Source organism: Dermacentor albipictus, chromosome 5 (genome assembly GCF_038994185.2).
Source record: "Dermacentor albipictus isolate Rhodes 1998 colony chromosome 5, USDA_Dalb.pri_finalv2, whole genome shotgun sequence".
Lineage (NCBI taxonomy): Eukaryota > Metazoa > Arthropoda > Arachnida > Ixodida > Ixodidae > Dermacentor > Dermacentor albipictus.
This window is the reverse complement of record NC_091825.1, coordinates 121,451,528-121,476,247: the sequence shown is the minus strand read 5'-3', so window position 1 is coordinate 121,476,247 and position 24,720 is coordinate 121,451,528. Positions and strand designations below refer to the sequence as shown.

General features: G+C 48.0%; 2 protein-coding genes across 3 annotated transcripts in view; one reads left to right on the top strand and one right to left on the bottom strand.

The window, feature by feature from the left end:
* LOC135911598 (SEC14-like protein 2) lies at positions 1 to 24,197 on the bottom strand. The gene is made up of 10 exons (XM_065443916.1): positions 24,144 to 24,197; positions 21,947 to 22,016; positions 14,444 to 14,487; positions 11,264 to 11,326; positions 9,823 to 9,913; positions 6,315 to 6,409; positions 4,075 to 4,153; positions 2,759 to 2,839; positions 1,942 to 2,028; positions 1 to 119 (listed from the first exon to the last, which is right to left on the bottom strand). The coding sequence occupies exons 1-10, from the start codon at positions 24,195 to 24,197 to the stop codon at positions 1 to 3; spliced, it is 783 nt and encodes a 260-aa protein (XP_065299988.1).
* LOC135911616 (SEC14-like protein 2) overlaps positions 4,256 to 24,720 on the top strand; it is a 49,656-nt gene continuing 29,191 nt past the window's right edge. For both annotated transcript variants that reach the window (XM_065443944.1, XM_065443943.1), the window contains exon 1: positions 4,256 to 4,400. The gene's annotated coding sequence lies outside the window, so the exon portion shown is untranslated. The remainder of the gene's footprint in view (positions 4,401 to 24,720) is intronic.

Sequence of the window (24,720 nt, the reverse complement as noted above, 5' to 3'; positions counted from 1 at the left end):
CTACGAACCAACCTTGTGCCTACATCTTGGGTCGTTGCCGGGCCCCACCATGTTTCCACCCCAATGGGCGGGAAGCTTATCAGCGTCAATGATGTCGAGGAGAACTTCTTTCCAGCCGTCTGAGATGAAGGAAAATTTTATAGCATAGCATTGTGTCGGTATGCACTAGACTGAGTGGCTTGTTTAGTGTACAGTAAATATTTTATATTAAAGGGACACTAAAGAAAGGCATTAAGCCGAGTGAGATCGATAGATTTCTCGTCTAGAAGTCTATCATCGTTTTCTATTTGCCAGTATATCACTTCGTTGCGTAAAAGGTTGCCACCGAAGGCCCAGCTGCTGCTCCTCATATTGAATCGCCAATTACCAACACGGACGAGTTGACGTGATTCCCACGTGACCCACCTTTCGGTCGTTCTCTGTGCATCCGCCTTTCTTGTTAACATCCCTGCCTTCTCCATTTCTTTCATCCTCATCCTGTGTGCATCATTTGGTGCTGGCGTCACATGAGGGGTGCCATAGTCCAAAATAGGTGGCGCCACTCCGATTTCTCATATTCGTCATTTTCTCGCTTGCAAAAAGTTCTCTCCTCGCTACGAATGACAAATTCGTTATTGCAGAAGCGTAACGTTTCAGTCTATAGCTCGACTAATATTTTCCTTTAGCGTTCATTTAAAGGAGTACTGACGTGAAAGAGAAAAAATTGTCATCAACCCGACTGTGGCATGAAGCTACAAAAGAAGTCCGCGGTACAGGTTTCTCAGAAACAATCCTTCGTTGTTGCAGACGAATTTGTTCTGGTTCGGGTATTGAACCCGGGAGCAACGTCTCTCTGAGGCGGTCGTTCCACCATGCGAGCTAACAAAGACGCTAGCACATCGTCTGAGCGAGGCCGAATTAATCGACAACTTGATGCACAGAGAAAGAAAATGTTTCGGGTTGACTGTGCTTCGGGTTGTCTATTAATCATATTCTGTGATTATTTATATCCCCATTGTGATAATGTGCGTGATACCAGGTCCAGTATGTCCAGGCCAACGTTATTATATTAGTAATATTATGTTACATTATCTTTCGCTTCTTTCATATTTGCCAAGAATCACGCGAGGAGATCGTGATAGAATTTATACACAACTTCGAAATCACGTAACAGTACTCCTTTAGCGATTAGACGAGCCTTCCAGGATACTGTCACGTGTTATAGCCGTGTATATGTTTACGCTTCGACTAAACACCCCAGTCGCTACTTGCACGAGCTCTTCGCTACTCATAGAGCCGGATTTCTCGCGTTAAATCACTGTCATTCGCACTTGACAATAGTTCCGAGCACGCAAGCAAAATGCTCATTTGTTCCTAATGTCCACAATATGAATACTAATGACAGAAGCTTGCTTACATTGCGAATATACCAGGACGTGTACAATCATGTCATATTAATTGGAAATGACTGTTCATTATTCAAAAACTCTTCGAAAAGTATTCGACATTCGATTCGATTGGTTTCTGTCCCTATTCGATTCGTGCTCGATTTGATCACAGGAATCGTAATCCGTACAGCCCTAGACGCTACGGAAAAATTAGACGAGCAGAGTTGAAGATGCAGAGAATCTTACTCCAACGTGCCAGTTGCTTCGCTTTCGTGAAAATGCGCACTGGAAACTTTTTCGGCCTTGGCTGCACTGTATTATAAAGTAGGGAAATTAACACCTCCGGCTGCCACCTGTGCAGAGAAGGTACACATGTGGCACATCAGGTGTACAGAGCGGGGAAAGCCAGCGCTATTTACCATACATCTGATTCACCCTTCGAACGTATTCGGCAACACAGTTATGGACAAGCCGCCGCGGCCTTCTCACACGAGGAGCTGTGGAATTAACATTGTCTGCATAGTCGCACGGCATACATTCGTTAAGCGCAACACGCCATTACTTGAACGCTCACCCTTGCCGTAGACTTTCACTTTGTCGGCCGTCCGATGGGTCATCATGGGACGGATCAGTTTCCACAGGAGGGGGAAGAAGTTGGGAGCTGCGTGAGTCAGCACAGGCGCATGCGTCAGTGCAATTATTTAGTGCTGTTGATTTCGTGATTGTGAGTGCAAATGTTTTCGAAGTCCCAGAGAAACGCGATACATTGCTGATAGACAAGTGATGTGCAGAGTACTGGACCAGTTGGACAATCGTCCACTTTCAGAACTAAAAGCTTTAGGCGAATGCTCCGAAAGAGCATCTGCGTTGAAGGCCCTACTTGCGCTATTAAGGTTCTTGTGGTCTACGGGGCTTCACGACAGACTCCAAGAATGCCGCCCCCTACCGCTGTGTAGTGTACGCGCTCTGTTCGTGCTTGTCTCCCTTTCTTTCTATCTCCCCCTTCCACTCTGTTTCTCTTTTTATCCCCATTAACCCTTCCCCCTGTGCAGGGTAGCCAACCGGAACTACCTCTGGTTAACCTCCCTGCCTTTCTCTGCATTATTTTCCCTGCTCCTCCAGAGAAACGAATTGTCGCGGCGTTAACTGGATTGACCTTAATTAATCGTGTATTGTATCTAGAACAGACTGTATCTATATGCTAATGTATTCAGTAGCTCGGCGGAGCTATTGCCGAGATTGTCACGCATCAGCGAGAAATTTATAAAGAAAAGGGGGAGGATGCGGTTTGGCAGGCCTCCGTCTCTTATCCACGATGTAATCAGAGCTCAAATACCAATCAGGCGTTGCCTCTAACTTTAATCCGGACTGAACGTCGAAGAGGATCTCACCGTTAATGCAGATGCACTTCTCGAGGCACTCTGGAAAATGGTCCTCCATCATTTTCAGCATGTCCGTGATCGATTTTATGGCTGCAAGGATCATCAGCGCCACTGTCATTTGCCACTTGGTTAATTCCGCGTACCTTTAGAGAAACAATGGCTTCTGAGACAATTTAAATGCAGATACTGAATGGAAGTGCTAACTTCGGGCGTAGAGCGAGAGGCAGTTTTTCAGTATACATGGCTGTTAAGGCAAAATTGTCGCTGCTCAGATTTGAGTTCATCCCCCCAAAGCCATCCAATTTACTTATTTATTTGCTTACTTGTTTGTTTTTTCGTTTGTTTGTTTCAGGGTAGCCTATGGAAAAAAGCGCGCCGCTGTGGGTCTCTCAGGCATGAGCCTTCCTTCGTCAGAGAAATGACGAATAATTTTTTTTCTCTACTTCCTCCTTGTACCCTCCTTTATTCACCGTGGTAGCCCACCGGTGTTGCGCTACTGTACGCGAGGTCGCGGGTTCGATTCCGGTTGCAGCGGTCGCATTTTGACGGGTGCAAAATGCAAAGATAGGTACTTCGGAAGAACCCACGAGAGGGTGAATTTGTATGTTAACACGATCAGCACTGAAGCCACGTAGCGACACACCGTACTGCCACCGCCGAAGCGCGTCATGTGTGAGGTGTGTGCTCCAGCCGGGCTCCTCTATCACTCATCTCTCTGGACACGCAGCGCCATCTGTCGGCGGTGCTACGAAATTCGCAAGAGGTGTCGTGGTCTAGGCACAGTCGTTCCAACGGCTCGGTTTCGAAGCGAGCTCCATCAGCACCGCAGCCCGATGCGTCGCCCATTAGGCCGCGGAATACCCAGAGACATAAGTTGGAGGGAGAGCGGTTAGAGACATGGAAACAAAGATAGAAACACCCTCCAAAGGTGCGTGAAGCCACCGGAGAATGGCAGTTGCATTAGAACGCTCGCGTACGTTGATTTAGGTGCAGGTTAAGGAAACCCAGGTGGTCAAAATGAATTCGGAGTCCCCCACTAACGGCGTGCCTCGCAATCAGATCGTGGTTCTGGCACGTAAAGCTTCGTAATTTTATTAGTTAAATTACCCTCCTTTTGAAAAAGTATATGGGCAGGCATCGTGCCTCCTTTCTGTGGAAATCACCAGCCTGCTCCTTCTCTTTTTTTTCTTTTTTTTTTCAAGGAACGTTATCAGGGCGCAGTATCAGTCGAACCTGCGAGCTTCTGAACACCAAACGGACGTTCACCTGCCCCTTATTGCGCATGCGCTGCCGAGCTTTTATGAAATGCTAGTCGCACCACTCACCCTGCCAGCTGTAAATTTGACGGAGGCTGAACTTGTCCAAGTCAATGACGAGGTACTGATTTTCCAATTCTTGGCCCGCCTGTAGATGAAAAATTAAGAAGAGTTTTGCTTGTCACTGGATTCGCCACCAGGGAAAGAAAACTAGACCAAACCAATTTAAGAAGCCAGATTGATGCCTTGGAACTGTGAAATGGCCTGTTGGCTTCGTGCATGCTTTCGTGCTTTCGTGCATCCTTATAAACCGTGACGATTTAAGAGCTTGACCAATGCTATGGCAAGCGACATGCAGTGAGCAAGGCCGTAAAAAGACTGAAGACTTCTTGCAAGTAAGTACCTTAACGACATTGCCGCTAGCCATAAATAATTTCTTCTTTTTTTTAATCTAACGTGAGTTTTTCATGGTGAAGTCAACAGGTTGTTCCAGTACATAAGAAAAGAGAAAACTGTGTGTCCATTCCTCCCCTCCTCCGCTCATATCTCTGTCTATCTCATTCACTTAAGAATTAATAAGTGAAAATGAGGAAGTTGGTGCTTATTTGCTATTAAAGGCGGCGCAAACGCCGAGGACAGAGAAGAAATAACGCAGGGTGAACTTCAACCAAATTTTATTGCATAGAAAAAAAAAGAAGGTTGTGCAGATTCAACGCACAGACACGTTGGAATCTTCGTGAAGCGAAGCTCGCGTGAAGCGGTTCGCTAAATGCTGTACAGTCAACCGCAAAAGTTTACGGGACGCAGGATTTGCCAAGGAGCTGAATTCTCTCGAAGCGTGGTCACGCAGCCTCGAATTATATGTTCCAGCATGTAGCAGCTTTCGCCACCTGCACAGTGATTCATTAAATACTAAGTGTCATACCTTAACAGTGCAGGAATTCACATTTGAAGGGGAAACTGCATCCCGTAAACTTTTGCTCTTGACTGCACAACTGAATGCGATGCGCGCAGTTGTGTTTACTTTCATCCGCACGCAACGCGTAACCTCGTGCAACATTTATGTTCCTGCACCGCACACGTCACATCTCTATAATCACATGCATTGCACCGTTCTCGAGCTACGTCGAAATTAAAACACCGATTGAGGCGGATGCAGGACAGAGACGTCGACGCAGCAACGTCACAAGGACGAATGCCGTGGTTTACGCACGACGCTTGTCGAGAGAAGACTTGTGAGGAGATAGGCGCATGCGCAGTGTAGAAAAGGACGAATAAACGGAGCAGGCGGGTACTGCGAAGAGAAGAAGCAGAAGTCGGAACAAAGAGTAGCTCTTTGTCTGGTTTCTTCGCGTCTCATTAGTTTTGTACATTTTACGTACGATACATAGTGCGATACATGTGTAAATGCACTTAATGGTGTGAGGATTAAAATGCTAGTGGTATGCGAACAGGCATTCTTTTTTAGACCGAATCGAATAGTGCCAGAAGCGAATCGAATCGAATTTCGAATACTTTTCGAGTAGCTTTCGGATAATGAACAGCCGTTGTCACAATTAACTTAAGACGATGTTCAAATCCCAGTATTATTAAAGTTGGCAAGCTTCTGCCACCGCATAGTACGTCACGAAAAGTTGTTTTATAAAAAGCACAACTGGAGAATTGGAAGCAAACAAGCAGTTTCTTCGCATGCACGGGACTCATCAGGAAGTGCGAATGGTAACTGTACAGCCTGTGGAGTATGGCCACCTGAGTGACGTAGCCTGCTCGACTACGCAAGTTTTCAAGTTTAATGTCTGTACTATGCCCTGCGTGGTGAAACATTGCCGTACTTTTCCTCCAATTTTATGTTTATGTGAGTGAAGCCGACGTTCATAAATATTCGGAAATGTATTCGAAAAGTATTCGCATTTACGAATAGTGACTATTCGATTCGACGACCGAATCGAACAGGAAACCATGCGACTCGTTATTCGAAAGTTTCGGATATTCGCACACCCGTAGATCAAATGTATTTAAGCTCGTAGAATAATTCGCTCTTCGAAGAAAAAAAAACGAAAAGAAAAAGAACGACTTACGTCTGCGCCACCTTTCAGCCTATTTTACCCACCGACAGTACAGTATACACCGACGTGAATGTACAGAGCGAAGGTTAAGCGTGGACGTAGACAAGACGCGGACAAGCGCTTGTCCGTGTCCTGACTGATTGATTGACTTCACCCCGTGCACCCAACAGAGTGCCTACGGGATCTTGTCCAGGTGAACGTCCCCGCCTCGCGCTATGCGCTCTTTCTCGTGACGCAACTCACCTCCCTTCCGGACGAGCGCTTCAGCGATTCCATGTACTCCAGCAAGCAGACGCTGTGCCTCTGCGCCTTGGCCGGCGTCAGTGCGGCTACGAATGCTGCAGAAAAAAAAAAAGAAAAACGAAAGAGAGAAAAGTAGTCACAGCGGTTTGGAAGACGCAAAAAGAGAAACAATGAAAACGAGTAAAAGGCTCAAGCAGTTGGCACTCATGTGCACTGACACAGAGAACTTACTTTGTGGCTCCGGCCGGCAATAGTTATTTTATTCGTTTCCGTATCTCGTTATGGTAGTTTTCTCAATTCCTTTCGTTTCAGCCGTACTCTTTATTTTCTTCTTGGTTTTATTTGTTCATCTTTGAGATGGCGTTTTCTCTGCACGAGTGCGAAGGTTCCGTAGCTGTTCCTGGTCACTATAATTAACATGTGATTGATTGATTGATTGATTGATTGATTGATTGATTGATTGATTGATTGATTGATTGATTGATTGATTGATTGATTGATTGATTGATTGATTGATTGATCGATCGATCGATCGATCGATCACCAATTACCTCAGCCTTCTCCCCAAATTCTCGGAAGTACCAATGCTTTAGGATTCAGGGACCTCCCCTCCCGCCCCCCTGCCTTGGCTACGGGGACGCCCCGTCTTTCACACACTCCATGTGAAAATTGGCGGCGAGGAGTTACGGAGTCGCCCTCTATCGGAAGCGCCTCGATGCCGTAGTATGAGGGATCACGTGACGCGCTCCTCATAGGTTTTGCTGTCAGCGCTCACTGAAAACACCACGCGCGAGCTCTCCCGGACATTTCTGTAAGTACTTTCGAAACGAGAGAAGTTTCTTACTGTCTAAATAATAATCATGGGCAAGCTGAAAACACACAATCGTTTACAGCCGCTATCTCTTTACCGAATACGTACAGTGAACGCCACTGCGCGCGGTCGCCGCGATGGAGTCTCCCGAACCAGCTTCTTGCGTGAAAGGTAGGTAAACGCCGAGAGCAAATTATGTGAAATATGTTCTTATAGTGTTTTTATAACTAAATGGAGCGTAATAGAATGAAGCCTCAATGCAGCGATCGCGCAGATTCGCAGCGACCGACTGCGCGTCTGCATGCTTGTCCGCGCACTGTTTCGCTTTCTCCGCGCGCGCGTTTTCGCACCGTGCCATGAGCTTTAGGCCGCAGAATATGAGCATTTGACAGTATACAGGCAACCATTGTTGCGTGGGCGCTATCAGAGCTGTTCAAAAATAATTTCATTGTAGAGACTTCGACGCCTACGGGGACTGTGATGTGCCGTCGCGACGATGCAATCTTTTTTTTCTTCTAAATTCTTTGACCTTTCAATACTATTTCTCGAGTTGCGTCGCACTGTATGTTTATCGGCGTTCTCAGCGTGTAATTTCCCGCTGCTCCTTTTTTGTAATCCAGTGCATTAATTCATAACACAAACATGACCATATGTCATGCCTTCTTTTAATGTGCGTCTTACCGCTCCCATTCCGTTCCAGTGAACTTAGCAGTATTTAGCATCAACAAGTTCATAGACCAAACCGTCACGACATTAGTCGGGCAGCGGACTCGGGCGAGCGTCTCAGTGCGCGTTTTCAGAACATCGCAGACTGGGCGCCGTAGCAGAAATCTTCCTCGTGTCTGTGCTTGCTGCATACCCGAGTTGTAGCCGATGACTGTTTGCCGGTTTTATGGTTTTATGGCTGTTTGCCGGTTATGGTTTTATGGCTTCACGCAGCTTCTTGTCCTGCGGCTACGTGTGAATAAGGCCGACACCGGCCTCCGTTACGTGCGTCCGGCCCTGCGGCACCGAGCAGTAGCCTACCATGTTGCGCGCCTTAAAAGGCAGCCACTACCTATTGTAGTGCTTTCAAGCGTTGTAAAGGAGACACTCGAAGCGGGAAAATTTCGCCACTAAATGAAAACCGCAGCGTACGAGGGAATTTAAACTCGTTTTCAGCTCGCTTCGGCGCGCCCGAAGCAGCCGACGCGGCCGCTATGTCCACGTGATCCCTCCTAGCACGTCATGCCGACGGTGGCGCCAGCTTTTCCAGTGGTGGAGCTCGAGGCCAATGCCCCATAGCCCAACAGTCCTATAACGGTAAACTCGTTGCTGCTTAGCCTGGCGATCGAGGCCGGGAATCGAGGCCTGTGCATGTCTTGCACACGTGCAACAGACCACTGTTTCTTAGGGATAGGGATGCAAGTAGAAGGCGGGAAGCTTGTTTGCGGGCTATGACTGACCGTTCCGGAAATACAAGGTGCTGCAGCCTAACACGCGGAAAGCGTTTCTTCCTTGGGTGCTCAATTAGAGCCTCCCTGAATTTCATCATGGCAGCTCCTGGCACGACCACAGAAATGATCCGGTGACCCCCAGGCATTGCATATCCATCTCCCTCACAAACGACTGGATCACTCGCTGAACCCACATCCCGTTTTTTTCCTGGAGGCTCTTTCTCAGATTTTCCATGTAACGTGTCGTGCGATGGCAGGCAGTGACAATGTGCGAAATTATGTAGGTGCAACGCACATCATCGTGAATGTACAGATCGAAGGTTAAGCGCGGACGTAGACAAGACGTGGGCAAGCGCTTGTCCTTGTCCTGTCCTTTCTTTCTTTTTTTCCATGCAACTAAAAGCAACGCGCACACCTGTGTTTACTTTCACCCTTTGCAACTTGCCACCTCATGCCAGGACCGCTCGATGAAAACGCGAGCGGCCCGTTTTTACGTTCAAGTTCTACACCGCTCGCAGTACGACGAAACGCAACAATCAAATCAGGCGCACGCGCAGTGTGACACATCTACACAGCAGTACCACGAGGACCGAGCAAATTTGGTACGCTTCTCGAGGGAGTAATGGCGATGCCCGGTGTATGACACAAATCTAACTACATTTAAGGGTTCTGTGCCTCTTATGTCACAGTGCACGGCGCATGCCCATTCTGGAGGAGTGGCCAAGGGTGGTACACCTAGTAGTAAAGACCCAGTGCTACATATAGTCAAACAAAATCAAGTAAAATCAAAGAATCCGTTGAATACAATGTGCTACTTTTTTTAACAGGTCGGTGTGCTTTAGACATGTACCTATATGAGCCAGCATTATACGTACAAGATCTATGAAGGATTTCTTTCTTTATTATTAATATTACACAGAAAAAGAGGTTTCGGTTACTGTCGCCATCTTAACGGTGCGCATACAGGGACTACATAAACTCGTATGATGGTGCTTTCATTTGGCACACGTATAACCATCGTAAATACGTCCGCAAACGTATCCTCCGATGAGCTGACTTATACGAGCAGCCATGCCAAACGCTTGAAAGTAGGCAAAGAAGGCTTCGCTTTAAATTAAGATCATGGGAGCAGGGCTTGAATTAGAAAAAAAATTAATCTCTTTCTCTATCAATGCTTAGCTGCTTTGGCTGACGCGTAAAGGACCGCGTTCTCTCGTGCGACAAACGTTGGTTGTCACACTTTAATATACCCCGCGGTCACCTTTTATATCCAGCCCGGCTGGTACCAACCACATGGGCCTGCCGTCCCTGCACGGGTGCAAGATGGCTCCGGGAAAGTTTTCCCTCACAATCTGTAAGGAGAGAGAGAGAGAGAGAGTTTAAACTCGAATCAAATGAATACCGAAGAGGAATATCGAAACGTTTGGTTGCCAGTTTGCTACACTCTCACAGAATGAAACGCGTCAGTTTAAGACTAACTACTACGCGTATGCTTTCGTTGCCGCCGTCTCCAGTTCGTGTTGCATCGGCGTATATAATTTTGATCATATTAACCCGACACACAATGACTTATAGAAATCGGCTGCCTCGGTTTCCCCTTCTTCTCGTTCGTCGACGTAATTCTAGCTCTTATGCTTGGATCAGACTTTATGCAGCACCTTTAGAGACCGGTGCCCGAATTCCCAAAGCTTTTCGTTCGTAAGTGCTGTTTTTCATTGGCTGATCGCCTTCGCTAATAATATGTCCTGCATCACTATTGGCTAGCACGAACGCTTTTAGGCGTAAGAACGTTTTGTGAATGCGGGCCCAGATGCGCAGTGGCGTGACCCGCCGAAATCTCCTGCGCTTATCTTTGTTTGTGTTCTACTTGAAAATTCCCCTGTCGCGTTTCATTCTGTGAGTATGCATTTTGTGCGCATTTGCGTATGCATCCTTTTTTTTCTTGCCAGTTCAGTCCGGTGATAGCAAAGAAAAAAGAACAAAAACATCTGACATTGAGGTGCAGGCAAATTTAATCCTTTACATACTCAGTGTGGCTTCGTTCCACTTCAGAGCGCTGATTGTTACTACACACTTACCACTTTACTGTCTTCGACCCCATGTGTGACGGGGTGACATACATGGCGGAGCAGCTGGGATCATTCCGACCTTGTTATAATGATACAGCTTCGAAACTTGTAAGAAAGAGAAATAAAAACCCTGACAGCTCAATCCGTTAGTGTTTGCAAATACTTCCGCCTTTATATAATAAGATTTGTATCTACAAGTACTGTCCGCGCGTCCAAGTACAAAAATAACACACACACACATACACACACACATGTATAGTTTGCATGTCCGTCATAAATGGTTTTATGTCGAACTTCGAGCGTGTGGGGCCTATGAACACCTTGTAAACGCAGATACGGATTTGGACAGATGTTTCAAAACCGCTGCGAGTGTTACCATATATACGACTTCATGTTGCGTACACTTCGAAGCGCGTGGAATTTTCGCACCTTCAGATTTCTGGGTATGATATATTATAGACAGCGCTGCTCGCTCGCCCTGTCTCATCAGCTTCTAATTACCAGTAATTGTTAGGCAAGCCTTGCAGGAAGACCAAGCGACCGTTATTTTGTCACTCGCGAATTGTCTGGGAAAGTCCAGACAAAGGTTGCACAATTCCTCGTCAGGTGGTGCGGAATGCGACTGATACTTACTTCCGGTGTCTCGTAGCGTTGCAGCATGTCGTCGACGCCGTTTTCCTTCCGCCACTCGAGGTCCTAATCGTCAGCAACGCCAACGAGGAAAAAACAACAACAGAAACACAGCTGAGCCGTGCGAAGCATTCGAAGCATTCATGCCCTTCGAAAGTATGAACCGGGAAAGTGAGACCGTTACTTGACGCGCGATACAAATTTCGAATCTCCCGGGGCCTTCAGCAGTGTACCATATCGTCGTGTCGCCTGTTGAGCAACGGAACAGTCGTATAGCTGCAAAGATTAAAATGTATTTTCGCGTCATTTTCAACAGTTAACGAGAGAGAGGCGTTCATTAAGAAAAAATTTTCGTTGAAGCGGGAGTTTGCTTAAATTCGCTGCCTCGTGAAGACTAAAGACAAAGTGCGGAAGATAGCCCTTGCATGAAGTTCTGTAAAATATATATATATATATATATATATATATATATATATATATATATATATATATATATATATATATATATATATATATATATATATATATATATTTATATTATATAACGCGCCCTGTTCCCATCCCTTTGGATATTGTGGGATGGGAACAGGGCGCGTTGCAAATAAGAGGTTGTGATTGCTCGCAGACGCGCACTGACTGCACGGCTAAGCCTGCTGACTGTTGTTTCTTAGAGAGGCCAGGCGTCGAGGCAGAGTTCGAAAGACTCCGACGAAGGCGTTCGCTCGCCCGCATCGCCGAATTGTCATTGTTCGACGAATACCCGCAATCCAAGGCAGCGTCATTTTGCCGCACGAGATGTCCTTATCGGGAAAAGTCGAAGTGTGCACCTTGTACATGTCAATCAACCGAGAGTCTCTACCAGGAACAGGGACCTAGTGTACTCTCGATAAGCATGTGATAGGATAAGATAAATGTAAGTAAGCAAGGGTATAAAAATAACGCGAAAAGGGTGAACAAAAGGGGCACAAGTGAAGGCTTTCGCGCACTGACGTGCGTAGGGGCGAGCTATAATTCTGCATATCCAAGGACATCGTAGAGATTTAGCCATGCGGCCACTGCCGATAACAGAGGTCTTGTGTGCTCTCGACAAGATAGCTTAGCAGGGTAAAGTGTTAACGAAGAGCGTGCGAAAAGAGCACCAAGGTGGGCACGAATGTAAAGCTTTTGCACCCTCAACTGCACCGACCGAAGCGACAAGATAACAATTTTAAACGATGAATTAAAGTAATTTAATAATGCCATTCAGCAAACGAAGCGTGATCGAGGAACAGGGTCGCTGTGTATTGCCGTACTACTAACAAATTAAGACGCACAAAAAAAATGGCTGTGGCTTAGGTAAGGTTAAGCCCAGGATGCGAAGCATGCTAGCCTTTATTTTAGTTGTTGAACCACTGTTTAGCCTGGTGAACTGCTGTTGCTTGGCTATATTTGGTTCGGCTAGACGAAGAAACAACTCATGCATTACTGCTTCGCCTTCAAGAGTGGAACGCGACAGCGTTCCCGTCGACCCGCCAAGGGGTGTAAGACAATGGGCTACAGGGCAGCGACTACGCACCCCGCATTGGACGCGGTGAGCGTCGAGCAAAGCAGCGTTCGGCGCGGCAACGAAATGTGCACCTGAGCAAGAGATGCACGCCTTAGAAACAGCTCGTTTCTAAGGCAACACCGCATTCACTAGAGGCGCTTTTGTACCGATTTGAAGCATCGTACTCGTGGCTCAGTGGTAGCGTCTCCGTCCCACACTCCGGAGACCCTGGTTCGATTCCCACCCAGCCCGTCTTGCAAGAGTTGAGCCAAAGCCACTTCTCCTCTGTCGTGACGTCACGGTGTCACGTGGTTTCATGGCGACACCGCCGCGCCTGAGGAGCTGGGTTGAGCTCTCGTAATATGCTTCGCATAAAAGAAGGCGCCTTTGCTCGAAGGCGAGGCATTGAAAGCGACAACTGTAGGTTTAGAGCTGCGCTAGAGCTCCTCGAACGGAGTTCTAACACTTCGGGGAGGTGACAGCTAGCGATGCAGCACGTGAGACAGCTGCTTCCGCGCTGCGGGAACAGCACCCCGACAGATACCAGGCGTCTCACAACGCTGGCGCGCTGAGGAGCATCGCCAATGGGGTTGCACGCCTGGCATCTCGAGGGTGCGCGAGATGAGGGCGATTGGATTGGATTGGAGACAACTTTATTTATGCCTGCAGTTGGGGGCTCGCGCGCCCCGACGAGGGCCTACGTCATCCTCGAAGTTGCCGTTACTCGGCGCGGGTCTCCGCTCGCCGTTGCCGGCTCGCTGGGTCCGTGCCTTTCGAGCGCCTCGAGGACCTGCTGGACGGCCCAGAGCTGATCGTCGCGGCTGCCTCGAGCCGCGGTGGGAGTGTTCTTGATTTAGCGTCTTCTGGATATTTAATGCAGTCCCACAAGATGTGCGTGTAGTCTGCGGTCTCCCTCCGGCAGACTCTGCACATATCTGTCGGATATGTCTCGGGGTACATGCGATTCATCAGTTTCGGGCTCGGTAGCGATCCGGTCTGGAGCTGTCTCAGTACTAGGCAAAGCGTATATATATATATAGGCGCTTGTAGCTTGGAAGTTTTACTGCGTGTTCCGCTCAAACCGCTGCGTGACCCGCGATGGGGTCACGACCTGCCGCTGAAATGCGAGCACTACCGTTCCAGCGCGGCCGTGGTGTTAAAAACAGGTAGGAGGGTTTGTGTGCACTACACTGTAAAATAGTTTACACGCTTAAATGTGAACAAGGATGTAAGTGCACCTATAATGCGCACCATTACACCCAAAAAGGGTGCAAAATTGTGAGTTAAAGCTTTCACGGTGTCAATTATTTTACATTGTGTATAGGCTCGTGCCTGCAGCGGAAATCAGCATATGCAATAACGCTTCCCCGGCTGCGATGCAGAGGCGATTGAGCGGAACTCTATCCTTTCTCTTTTTCTTTTGGCTCGCGTCTTGACACATCGTTACATAAGTGCTAACTAACTAGCCCAGCAATAAGGCGGCCGCGCCAAATCACTGTAACATCCTTGAATTTGCAACGATGTTGCTTGTGGAACAGAGACGAGGGGCTACCACTCCCTTCCAAGAAAAAGGATTTTTATTCGCCAGTGGACACATGACTTCTGTTCCGTCTGCGGTTGCGCGCAGTAGTATACTCGAGGGTGGTGTGTATACTCACGTGACGGTACATTCGCTCGGCCTTCGTCACGTCGAAGTCCCGCGCTGTGCATACGGTATAGGGGGCGCCACATGCGAGGTGCAGACGGATGGAATTAGATATACGGCCCGTGGCAACCCACTCTATTTACTACATTGTTTAGCTTCGAATACATACGGTTAAACTGCGCTCGCACGTTTAACGGAAACGGAACGGTAAGCATAACCTCTGCCTTTTTACATATTGCAGGCTACGTGCGCCAACGTGAAAGCGTATACACCAGATTCTGGAGCAAATCCTTGCGGAGGTTGATGTGCTGGTTTTGATACTGTGGTGAATGGTTGGATTGTTTTCTTTTTTTATTGTTATTGAATAAAAAAGATTAGTCACCATATAACGGTGACGGCTAATCTTCTTCAAATAAGAATAATAACTAATAAAGAAATTCTGCGGTTTTACGTGCCAATACCACAAATTGATTATGAGGCACGCCGCAGGATTTCCGGATTAATTTTGACCACCTAGGGGTCAACGTGCGAACACGAGCGTCTTTTTTTTTCGTTTCTTGTTCTTTTCGCGCAACGCCAAAGCCACTACGCTACCGCGGCGGGTTAACAACAACAACAACAACCACAACAACAACAACAACAACAACAACAACAACAACAACAACAACAACAACAACAACAACAACAATAATAATAATAATAATAATAATAATAATAATAATAATGCTGGTGGTGTTGGTGATGATGATGATGGTGATGGCATGAAAAAGAAGAAATATACTCTATGATTGTGAGACACGTAATTGTGCATAAGTGCAAGCTGGTTCTGGCTGTCATTGCGCAATATTTGTGTTGACTCTTGCAGTTTGTCTTCCGCCCTTCTCTCTTCCCCACGCCCTCCCTTTCTGTAAACGTCCACAACAGGAAAAGGGCTTCCCAAATCTTCAATTATCCCGGTAATCGTGTAAACTCAACCTGTCTTGCCTACCCTAAGTCCATAATCTCATCTCTTGATTTATTGCTCCACCATCCTCTACATTGCGTTCCTTTCCTCCCGGCACCCTTTACGGTGCTGGCTGCTTTTAGAGATTATTTTCGTTTCCTTTCTTTTATGCGAAGCATATTACTAGAGCTCAACCCAGCTCCTCAGGCGCGGCGGTGTCGCCTTCAATACCATGTGACACCGTGACGTCACGACAGAGGAGAAACGGGGCTCCAACTAGCGCCGTCCCTCGCGGCGTCGCCTTCAAGGCTGACCACGTGACACCGTGACGTCACGACAGAGGAGGAACGGGGCTCCAACTCGCGCCGTCGCTCGCGGCGTCGCGGCGGTATATAAGCAGCTGCGCTTGCCTCTGCTAGACACTCACGAGGTGAGATGCCTCCTGGAGACAGAGCTGCTCGTTGGAATGAGAAGCGAAGGTTGCGGCGTGCTACAGAGACTGTTTCTAGGTTGCTTTGCTACTGCGCAGCAACTACGCGCCCCGCATCGGACGCGGTGAGCGTCGAGTAACGCAGCGTTCGGCGCGACAACGAAATGTGCGCCTGAGCAAGCGCCGCACGCCTGAGCCGACGCCGACGACACCGGCTTTTCTGCGACACGAGCTCCTTAACGCTATCGCGTTAAAATAAAGGCTAGTATGCTTCGCATCCTGGGCTTAACCTTAGCTAAGCCACAGCCATTTTTTTGTACTCTCTCTTTCTTCTTCTTCTGTCTCTCTTCTTTATTTTTAAATTTTTTTTTTCGTTCAGCGAAGTTGTTAAGGGTGCACCACTAACGATGTCCGTGTGCCTACACAACACTATCATCACCAGCAATGGCTCCAGCGTCCTCGTCTTCCACGGCTGCCTCATTGGCGCCCCTCAGAGCTACAGCGCGAACGCGCTCGTGCCAGTGCTGTCGTGTTCGTCAACGTAATTAATTGTAATAATTAGTGCAGTAAATGAGCTCAATAAGTGCGATAATCAATCAAGCAATCAATCAATTATTTAATTAGTTGATTGATTGATTAATGATCGTGTTCGTGTGCAGACACAAAACTCCCCATACTTGGGCCGACCCCGAAGATAGTGCTATGCCGGGCCGACCCGCGGCGGAGATGCAGTTCGCCATTAAGGAGCCCACATAGACAGCTTCGCTGGTCATCCTTCTTCAAAGAGTGGAAGGGCACTGAGTTTTTTCATGTTGTGTTATTGTTTACTTGTTGGGCCGCATGGGCCGTTTCACGGCCCTCGCTAAACATTATGCACGAAACAAAATTTATGATGTCACGCCCATATTTGTATTTGTGTCGTGAAAAAAAGAAAGATGTTATGGGAGAAAAGCTAGCAGGTCGGCCTGAATCAAAGTCCTGACCTACTACTAAGCATTGGGGAAGGCAGTAAAAAGAGAGAGAGAAGGAGAAAGGTGTTGATGATGAAGGTGAAGGTGACGGTGGGCGAACTTGAACAGCAAAGACTCTTCAAAGTCTCAAATCTAGACGGCTCTCGTGAAAGAATTTTATTAGAGCTTTTACAGCATCACGCCGACAATAATCCGGCCATGGTCCCAATAGAACCTCTTCAGCACAAAGGTTGACCGGTAAACTCGAGCGAATGTCGCACCAATGATTGTACTTGCACAGCTAGCATATCGCGGGCAAATGCGCAAGACGTGTACTATTCTCTCGTATACCTCGCACTCCTCGGACTCCTCGCAGTCCGGAATGTATGCGCGTAATTGTGTCGTAAATTGTACTGCGCCGAAGGACAACCTTCCAAATTAAAAGAAAGCAGAATAATAAGAAAAGAATGTGTAGTACCTTGCTCATCTGCTTCTTCACGCGTCAAGACAAGTATTTTTATGCGAAAGAACAACACTCTCTCAAACTTGCCGGCTATTCTACTGATATAGGATTCACGTGCGACCGAAATACCCGCTGCAAAGCCAGGTTCCGAAGACGGAATTTATTCCGGCTGCCTGGAGAGATGCCCGATGTAGCTGCCAGCCATGGCTTCGAATGCGGACTTCTTGTATGTGCTGTCCTTTCCTGTTGGCATAGCACAGACTCCTATAGCGTCTTCTTTCCGACCCGAGTGGGTGCAACCTGGCTTCCACAATAGATAGTAAGTGGTGGACTGACTCGGTACGTGCGACCGTGACGGGGAACCCTCGCAGAGCCAACTCTCGAGACAAGTGCTCGACGAATGCTCTGCAACAACAACAAGATCGGGCGATATGTGCGCTATCGGTTGGTATTTGCAAACCCTCCGTGGTAACCCAGTTTTTATCACGTTGCGGTGCTCAGCTGGAGGTCATGGGTTCGATTCTGCAGCCGGCTGCTGGCGGATGTTGATGTGGATGAAAGAAAAAAAGAAGAAGAAAACAAAGGCGCACATGTGCTTAAATTTAGGCTTGAAGAAAAGAGCGCTACGAAGACGTGGACCAAAAGAGGAACATGTACGACGGACACGGCGCTACTTCCAACTAATTTTTTTTATGAAGAAACAGGATTTTAAATACGTCCTTAAAAACAATGTTTTCGTAGCGCTCTTTTCTTCAAGCATGCAAAACCAACTCGCCCACATCAAGGTTCTGCTGCTTAAATTTAGGCGCACGTTAACGAACCCCAGATGGTCATTAATGTTCCGGAGTCCCCCCAGTACGGCTGGCCTCATAATCATATCGTGGGTACGGCACGTTAAATGCCCCACAATTTAATTTCAATTCATGTTATCACGCTGTAAACCAATGCATCTTGCAAATTTTGAAGGTTAAAAATTCAGCGCAAAACCCAGGATAACCGACAAACAAGAGACGAAGAAGATGTCTCGTGTCTTCTTTGTGGGTGGTCCTGGGTCTTGCGCTGAATGTGTCACCTTCAAAATACATTGTAGCAACTAGCCCCAACCGAAGTTTTATTGCATCTTGCAAAGCGGCACAATCGTCCTTGCTATATCGCGTAAGCTGGAAGCTGTGGTTGCCTTGTTGTTGTACTTTTTCAATCCCCTCATGTGTATTTATGCACCTTTGTTTTTTTCTTTACTTGTATTCTCCTATTTTCCCTTTTTTTTTACCGACCACTTTCATCGTGTCATTCTTCTCCCCGTTTCTTTTTTTCTATTCCGTTATCCCATATCGTTTCCATGGCCGCGATATTGTTGAGCTGTCCGATGAACAGTGGGGCAGATATGATGTCCCGGCCTTCGTCTTTCCTTTAGTCTTACTTTTTTTTCACTTGCATGCAGAAGGTTATCCCCAAATCCCGAAATTGTTACTCAAGCAACAACAAAAAAAAGGAAATGAAAGAAGAAAAGGCAAAAAAAAAAGGCACGATGCACACAAATAAGCACGAGTGCGCGCGAAGATTGTCTCCTCCATATGTGTATACGGGGCGCCAGCACCGATAGAGCAGTCCGGCAAGTGTAGGACGATAACTTGTTACACAAGAGCGGAGAAACTCGTCCACACAAACCTCTTCACATATACATAAGGACAACATCACCGCGAGGTCAGCTCGTCAAAAAAAGAAAAAAAAGAGAGGCACAATCAAGGGACGACAGGCCAGGAATGTAACTTAAAGGCAGTAGATAAGATTAGTCTCCACTAAATAAATAGCGAAGGGTGCTTACCGCGCGCGCCTCTGCTTATCAGGACTTGACCACGGCCCAAGCACTATGCTCATTGTGAGAGGACGTCTGTCAAGGACGTTCGAACGGTTACGCAGGCGAACACGCCGTTGGTCATGTTGAGAACGTTCTATGGTAACGTGCTCCACTGCAACGTCGGAGTTATCACAGTAACTGCGACGTGGGAACCTTTGTATTTCTGATGCGACACAAGAAGTGAATCCCATAGGTTACGTCTAAGCGTAGATGATGGAGGAGTCTGTCGAATGTGCGGTCATTCTTTTGGTCCGGTAAAAAAGCGCAGGAGTCAGTCAACTTTGCACGCGAGTGAAAACATTCCACGTTCCTCGAACCATGTGTGTTTGTCTTCGCTTTTTTCCGCGTGACATACATCAACAATAACAACAACTCGCGGGTCTATGAGGGCATAATTCTTCTGACGTGAAACGTCTTTCAGTTCGGTCAGCCTATAGGGCGTCGCTTGCTGAAACCGCATGTTACGAGAACGCGTTGTAGCGTTATCGCGTATGCCTTTACTCAAAAGCGTTACGTTTTGGGCGAGTTGGTTGTATACATGGTTCTTATGAACTTTCCTGTTTTTTTTTCTTATTGTGGAAGCGTATATATATATATGTCGCTGTCACAATAAAAGCCAGTCGAAGTTTGCGCATGTTGTGCGTCCCTTCTTCGTCCGACGTCCTGTCTTTGTGCGCGCGAAAGTTTAATGAGAACCACATACCTTTGCAACCGTGTAAACTACGCGCCTTGCATCGTTGTGTAGAAGTCATGCATGCAGTCATGCAAAAGAAGTCACGCATGGGTCGCGTGCACAGATGGCATCGTTGTCGCGACAAGCGTGACGCAGTCTGAGCTAAATTTAGCCTCTCGCTCGGCGTCCAGTGCGACACAGCTCGGCAGTACGTCTGTCGATCGATGCGAGCAGGAGTGGGCGCGTTTGAGAGAGCTCACTCAGACCATCGCAGATATAATTCCTCAAACTCAAACCTGTGCTCGTCTGGACTTATAGGACTTACAAGCGCGCAATTTGTTGCAGAAATTCGACGGTTGTTCGGCTATGGCGTCCTCGCGTTTGGCACGCGAGCTGCAGAAACGGTGTGAAGAGACTCGGGTGGGGAGACGGAGCGATGGCCAATTACAGCGCCCACCACCTTTCACCGCGGCTGATACCGCTTTATACGAATAGGGAGCTATCACGATTGCACGTTGAGACCGTACGACCTCCAGCATCATAAGTTGAACGTGTAAGCTGTGTAATGCGTCAATAAATGTCACTTGTGTGTATGGTTGCGTCGTATCTGTACCCTTGCGCTCATACACTCTCAACAGCACGCACAAGACGTTTCGCGTACTCCACAGCGGCTGCACCTCCGACACAGCCTGCTCGATATTTCTTCTCTTTATGGAGGTGTTAGCGTGTCTATGTTTGGTGCCGTGCGTTTCAAATTTATTTCTATTCGCCCTACTACACGTATTCCGTGCTTACTCTCTCCCTTTCTTCCTCTCTCTGTTCCCCTTTCCCCCACCCCCAGTGTAGGGTAGCAAACCGGATGCTGTTCTGGTTGACCTCCCTGCCTTTCCTATCCTTGTTCTCTCTCTCTCTCTCTTCGCCTGCTCGAGAGAGAGATAGAGGCTCTTTAGCGAAAACTGGGGAGCTTCTCCTGACGACACTTCAAGCACGCAGATCCAGACGCATAAAACACACGAAGCAGACGACAACACGCAACGTACAGAATTAAAATGTCTAGCCGAGACCAGTGCCTCGCGGAAAGGTTTAAAAGCGCATTTTGCGTCATAGAGTGGGACGCGGAGGCGGCTATGGGGTAATGCGTTCATAGCACTAAGGTATTTTTAAAATTATTATTAAAGAACTATTTTCGTTGTTATTTCTTTAGGTACGGAGTTTTATTTGACCTTAATTGCCTTGCCATCCCCCACCCCTTTCTTCACTAAGTACGAAATAACGCAACTTTATTTCACACCTTGGGGTGCTGTGGGTTACACGTTACGAGCTTTGTACGGGATTGCCGAGTCTTTCGGAGTGAGCACGTTTCGTTGCTAAGTGTCTCAAGGCACAATGGAGTGGCAGTGGCCATGGCAGTAGACTTTGCGTGTACAAAAGGGGGCGCCTCTTGTTGCAAGGTGCAACCACTTCATTTCTGCAAAATTGCCGCACCATCTGCCACTGGTGAAAAGCTTCCCGGCGCGCCGACTTGCTATAGTGTTGAAAGGAAGCGTATAGTGCGTGTCGGTGTGACACGGACGAAGCAAATTCCAGCAGCAACTTTCCAAGTTAACACAGCCTGGGAACGTCAGCATCGTCGTCGTCATCTACGGCATCCTCATCACCACCACAACCACCGTTTTTGCCACTTCTGTGGTTGTCACAAGACCGTATAACACGGACGAAGCAAATTCTAGCAGCAACTTTCCAAGTTAATACAGCCCGGGAACGGCAGCATCGTCGTCGTCATCTACGGCATCCTCATCACCACCACAACCACCGTTTTTGCCACTTCTGTGGTTCTCACAAGACCGTTTAACACATCCGTATGCTACTTCCCTTCTTTTGATCAACAAACACAGTCTGCGTTCTACCCTAAGTCGGCTGGACGACTGCGAGGAAGCTAAAATATTGGGAAGCAAAAGTACTATGCTCTCTGTGCTCGTGCTTCGTCACTTATCCCTCTTCTTCCTTTTCTTCCCGCTTCCCTTTTCCCAGTTTCCCAATGTTATTCCTTTTCTGCTTACATATTCTGCGAGTGCACATTTATTGACATGCACGGCACTTCTCGCCGGCAATGTGAATACAATATGCACAGCAGCGTAACTAATTTATAAGATGATAACGTTATCGCATACAGAGATGGACGACTCATTTTCCTCTCACCGCGTAGCCAGCGCAGCAGGAATGCATCCGTGTGCGAAGGCCGCTTCACGTCTGCCACGGCATGTCGGAACTGCACAAGCAAACGGAGAACATTAACCAGGCGTCAAAGTAACAGTAATTTCGTAATAGTTCTGCGGAACCCCGCAACGTGGAGGGAAGTAATGAATAACCCGTGTACGGTTTCCTCGAAAGTAATAGCTTCGCAGTTGAAGAAAAATTCTTCCTGGTCTGGGACTCGAGCCCGGGACCACCACCTTTTCGGGGCAGCCGCTCTACCATCTGAGCTAACCAGGCGGCTAGCAGATGGCGTGTGTGTGTGTGTGTGTGTGTGTGTGTGTGTGTGTGCGCGTGTGTGCGTGTGTGCGTGTGTGCGTGTGTGCGTGTGTGCGTGTGCGCGTGTGCGCGTGTGCGCGTGTGCGCGTGTGCGCGTGTGCGCGTGTGCGCGTGTGTGCGCGTGTGTGTGCGTGTGTGTGCGTGTGTGTGCGTGTGTGTGCGTGTGTGTGCGTGTGTGTGTGTGCGTGCGTGCGCGTGTGTGTGCGTGTGTGTGCGTGTGTGTGCGTGTGTGTGTGTGTGTGCGTGCGTGCGTGTGTGTGTGTGTGTGTGTGTGTGTGTGTGTGTGTGTGTGTGTGTGTGTGTGTGTGTGTGTGTGTGTGTGTGTGTGTGTGTGTGTGTGTGTGTGTGTGTGTGTGTGTGTGTGTGTGTGTGTGTGTGTGTGTGTGTGTGTGTGTGTGTGTGTGTGTGTGTGTGTGTGTGTGTGTGTGTGTGTGTGTGTGTGTGTGTGTGTGTGTGTGTGTGTGTGTGTGTGTGTGTGTGTGTGTGTGTGTGTGTGTGTGTGTGTGTGTGTGTGTGTGTGTGTGTGTGTGTGTGTGTGTGTGTGTGTGTGTGTGTGTGTGTGTGTGTGTGTGTGTGTGTGTGTGTGTGTGTGTGTGTGTGTGTGTGTGTGTGTGTGTGTGTGTGTGTGTGTGTGTGTGTGTGTGTGTGTGTGTGTGTGTGTGTGTGTGTGTGTGTGTGTGTGTGTGTGTGTGTGTGTGTGTGTGTGTGTGTGTGTGTGTGTGTGTGTGTGTGTGTGTGTGTGTGTGTGTGTGTGTGTGTGTGTGTGTGTGTGTGTGTGTGTGTGTGTGTGTGTGTGTGTGTGTGTGTGTGTGTGTGTGTGTGTGTGTGTGTGTGTGTGTGTGTGTGTGTGTGTGTCCAAGTGCACAGTACAACGAAGGGAGAGTTAGAGTTATATCTAATAAAATGTGTAGAGAAGTACGGCATTCCAGGCACACCACGCCCAGGAACAGAGCGCTATATGCTCGTCATACATTGCTCAGGACATCAGGAGCAAGAGCGATCGAAGGGGACAATAGTGTGTTTTTTAGGTTGTATGGTTGATAGGCGAAAGCAACGACTCCAGTGTTACCTTAAAATTTTTTCGGAGACAGGTTGTGCGAAGTGTAAGAGTGAGGAGTGCAGTACATAGTGCCATCTATTCGGGGGCCGCATTCCCGGGGGTGCTTTCACTTTTGCATGACGTGGTGTCTGGCGCGACGCCTCGTTAGATCGACTGCGATTCTGCGCACTGGCTTAGCCAATCAGCGTCCACTCAATTGAGTATTCCAGAAAGTCGTGGACCGAGAATGTCAATGCATTTACACGATCCTAAAGCCGAGAATCTGAGGAACAAGCGGATATCATGCACCGGGGCGGGACGGCTGGCACTCGTCGAAAAGAGCGACCCCACAAAGAAATCTGGCGCAATTCATCGACGAATACGATGAAGTATGAGTGTTAGCATGACAGAGGCTTTATTTGCAGGAAAACTAATCACAGTTAGGGCAGAGAGGTCTGCCTGAGATAGTGCGCTCTAGCCTGCTACATTGAACTGTAGGTAACGGCGAGCAAAGGTATTGGGGATAGACGATGATGAGGAGAAGGGGAAGAGCGAATGCGCGTGTATTACACAACTGCACTATGCTCAAGCCACTCGGGAGGTCTCACGACATGCAGGAACTCCAATCAAGATTTATTTCTCTGCATTGTAGTTGTAGCACGAGGCCGTGACTTATATATAGTACAGCACTCCCAGTAAAGTTCCGTTGCACGCCTGCCAATGAGATACAGCAAGTATACCTTGCCCGTGCATACCTTACCAGCACCATCGCAAATGGAGGCTTTGCCAGGATCTGAAAAACGCGAGCGCAACGCTTACACCCACCTGGTCCAGCGCGGCTTGTTGACGAGCGCTCAAGCTGCCCAAGTATCCACTCATGGCTGCGCAGCTGCTTCCGACGTGTGCGGCCGGAGCGACGTTTTGCAACTGTGCTTGGTCGGTCCGTCGAGCGCGACAGCAGGATTCGCCTTCCTGCAGAGCTTCTGCGATACGACGCCAGCCGACGCAACTACGTATAGCTCATGCTGCTAAACAGACTCCACTGCAACTGGGTTCGCGACCGAACCGCGAGAATCAGGACAGCGGTTGCGGATATAGAACGGCTCGATCGGGAACTGCCCTGTCCCTGCTTGCCTCTTCCTGTCGATGCAAGGTCGCTGCTGCGAGTTTGTCAACTCTCATTACCAACAACGTCTTGTGAACAAAGCGTGCGACGGGGGTCTCCTTTTGTCTATGGTGACTGCGAGGAGATAACGATGGCGTTCACAATGAGCCACGTGCTTGTCTATATGGGCAGAGCTACGCATTTTCTCAAGATAACGACGCGAAGAATATCTGACCTCGGTGATAACATTCGAACGTAGCGCAAGGGGATAAAAAAACCAATAACAACAAATCGGCG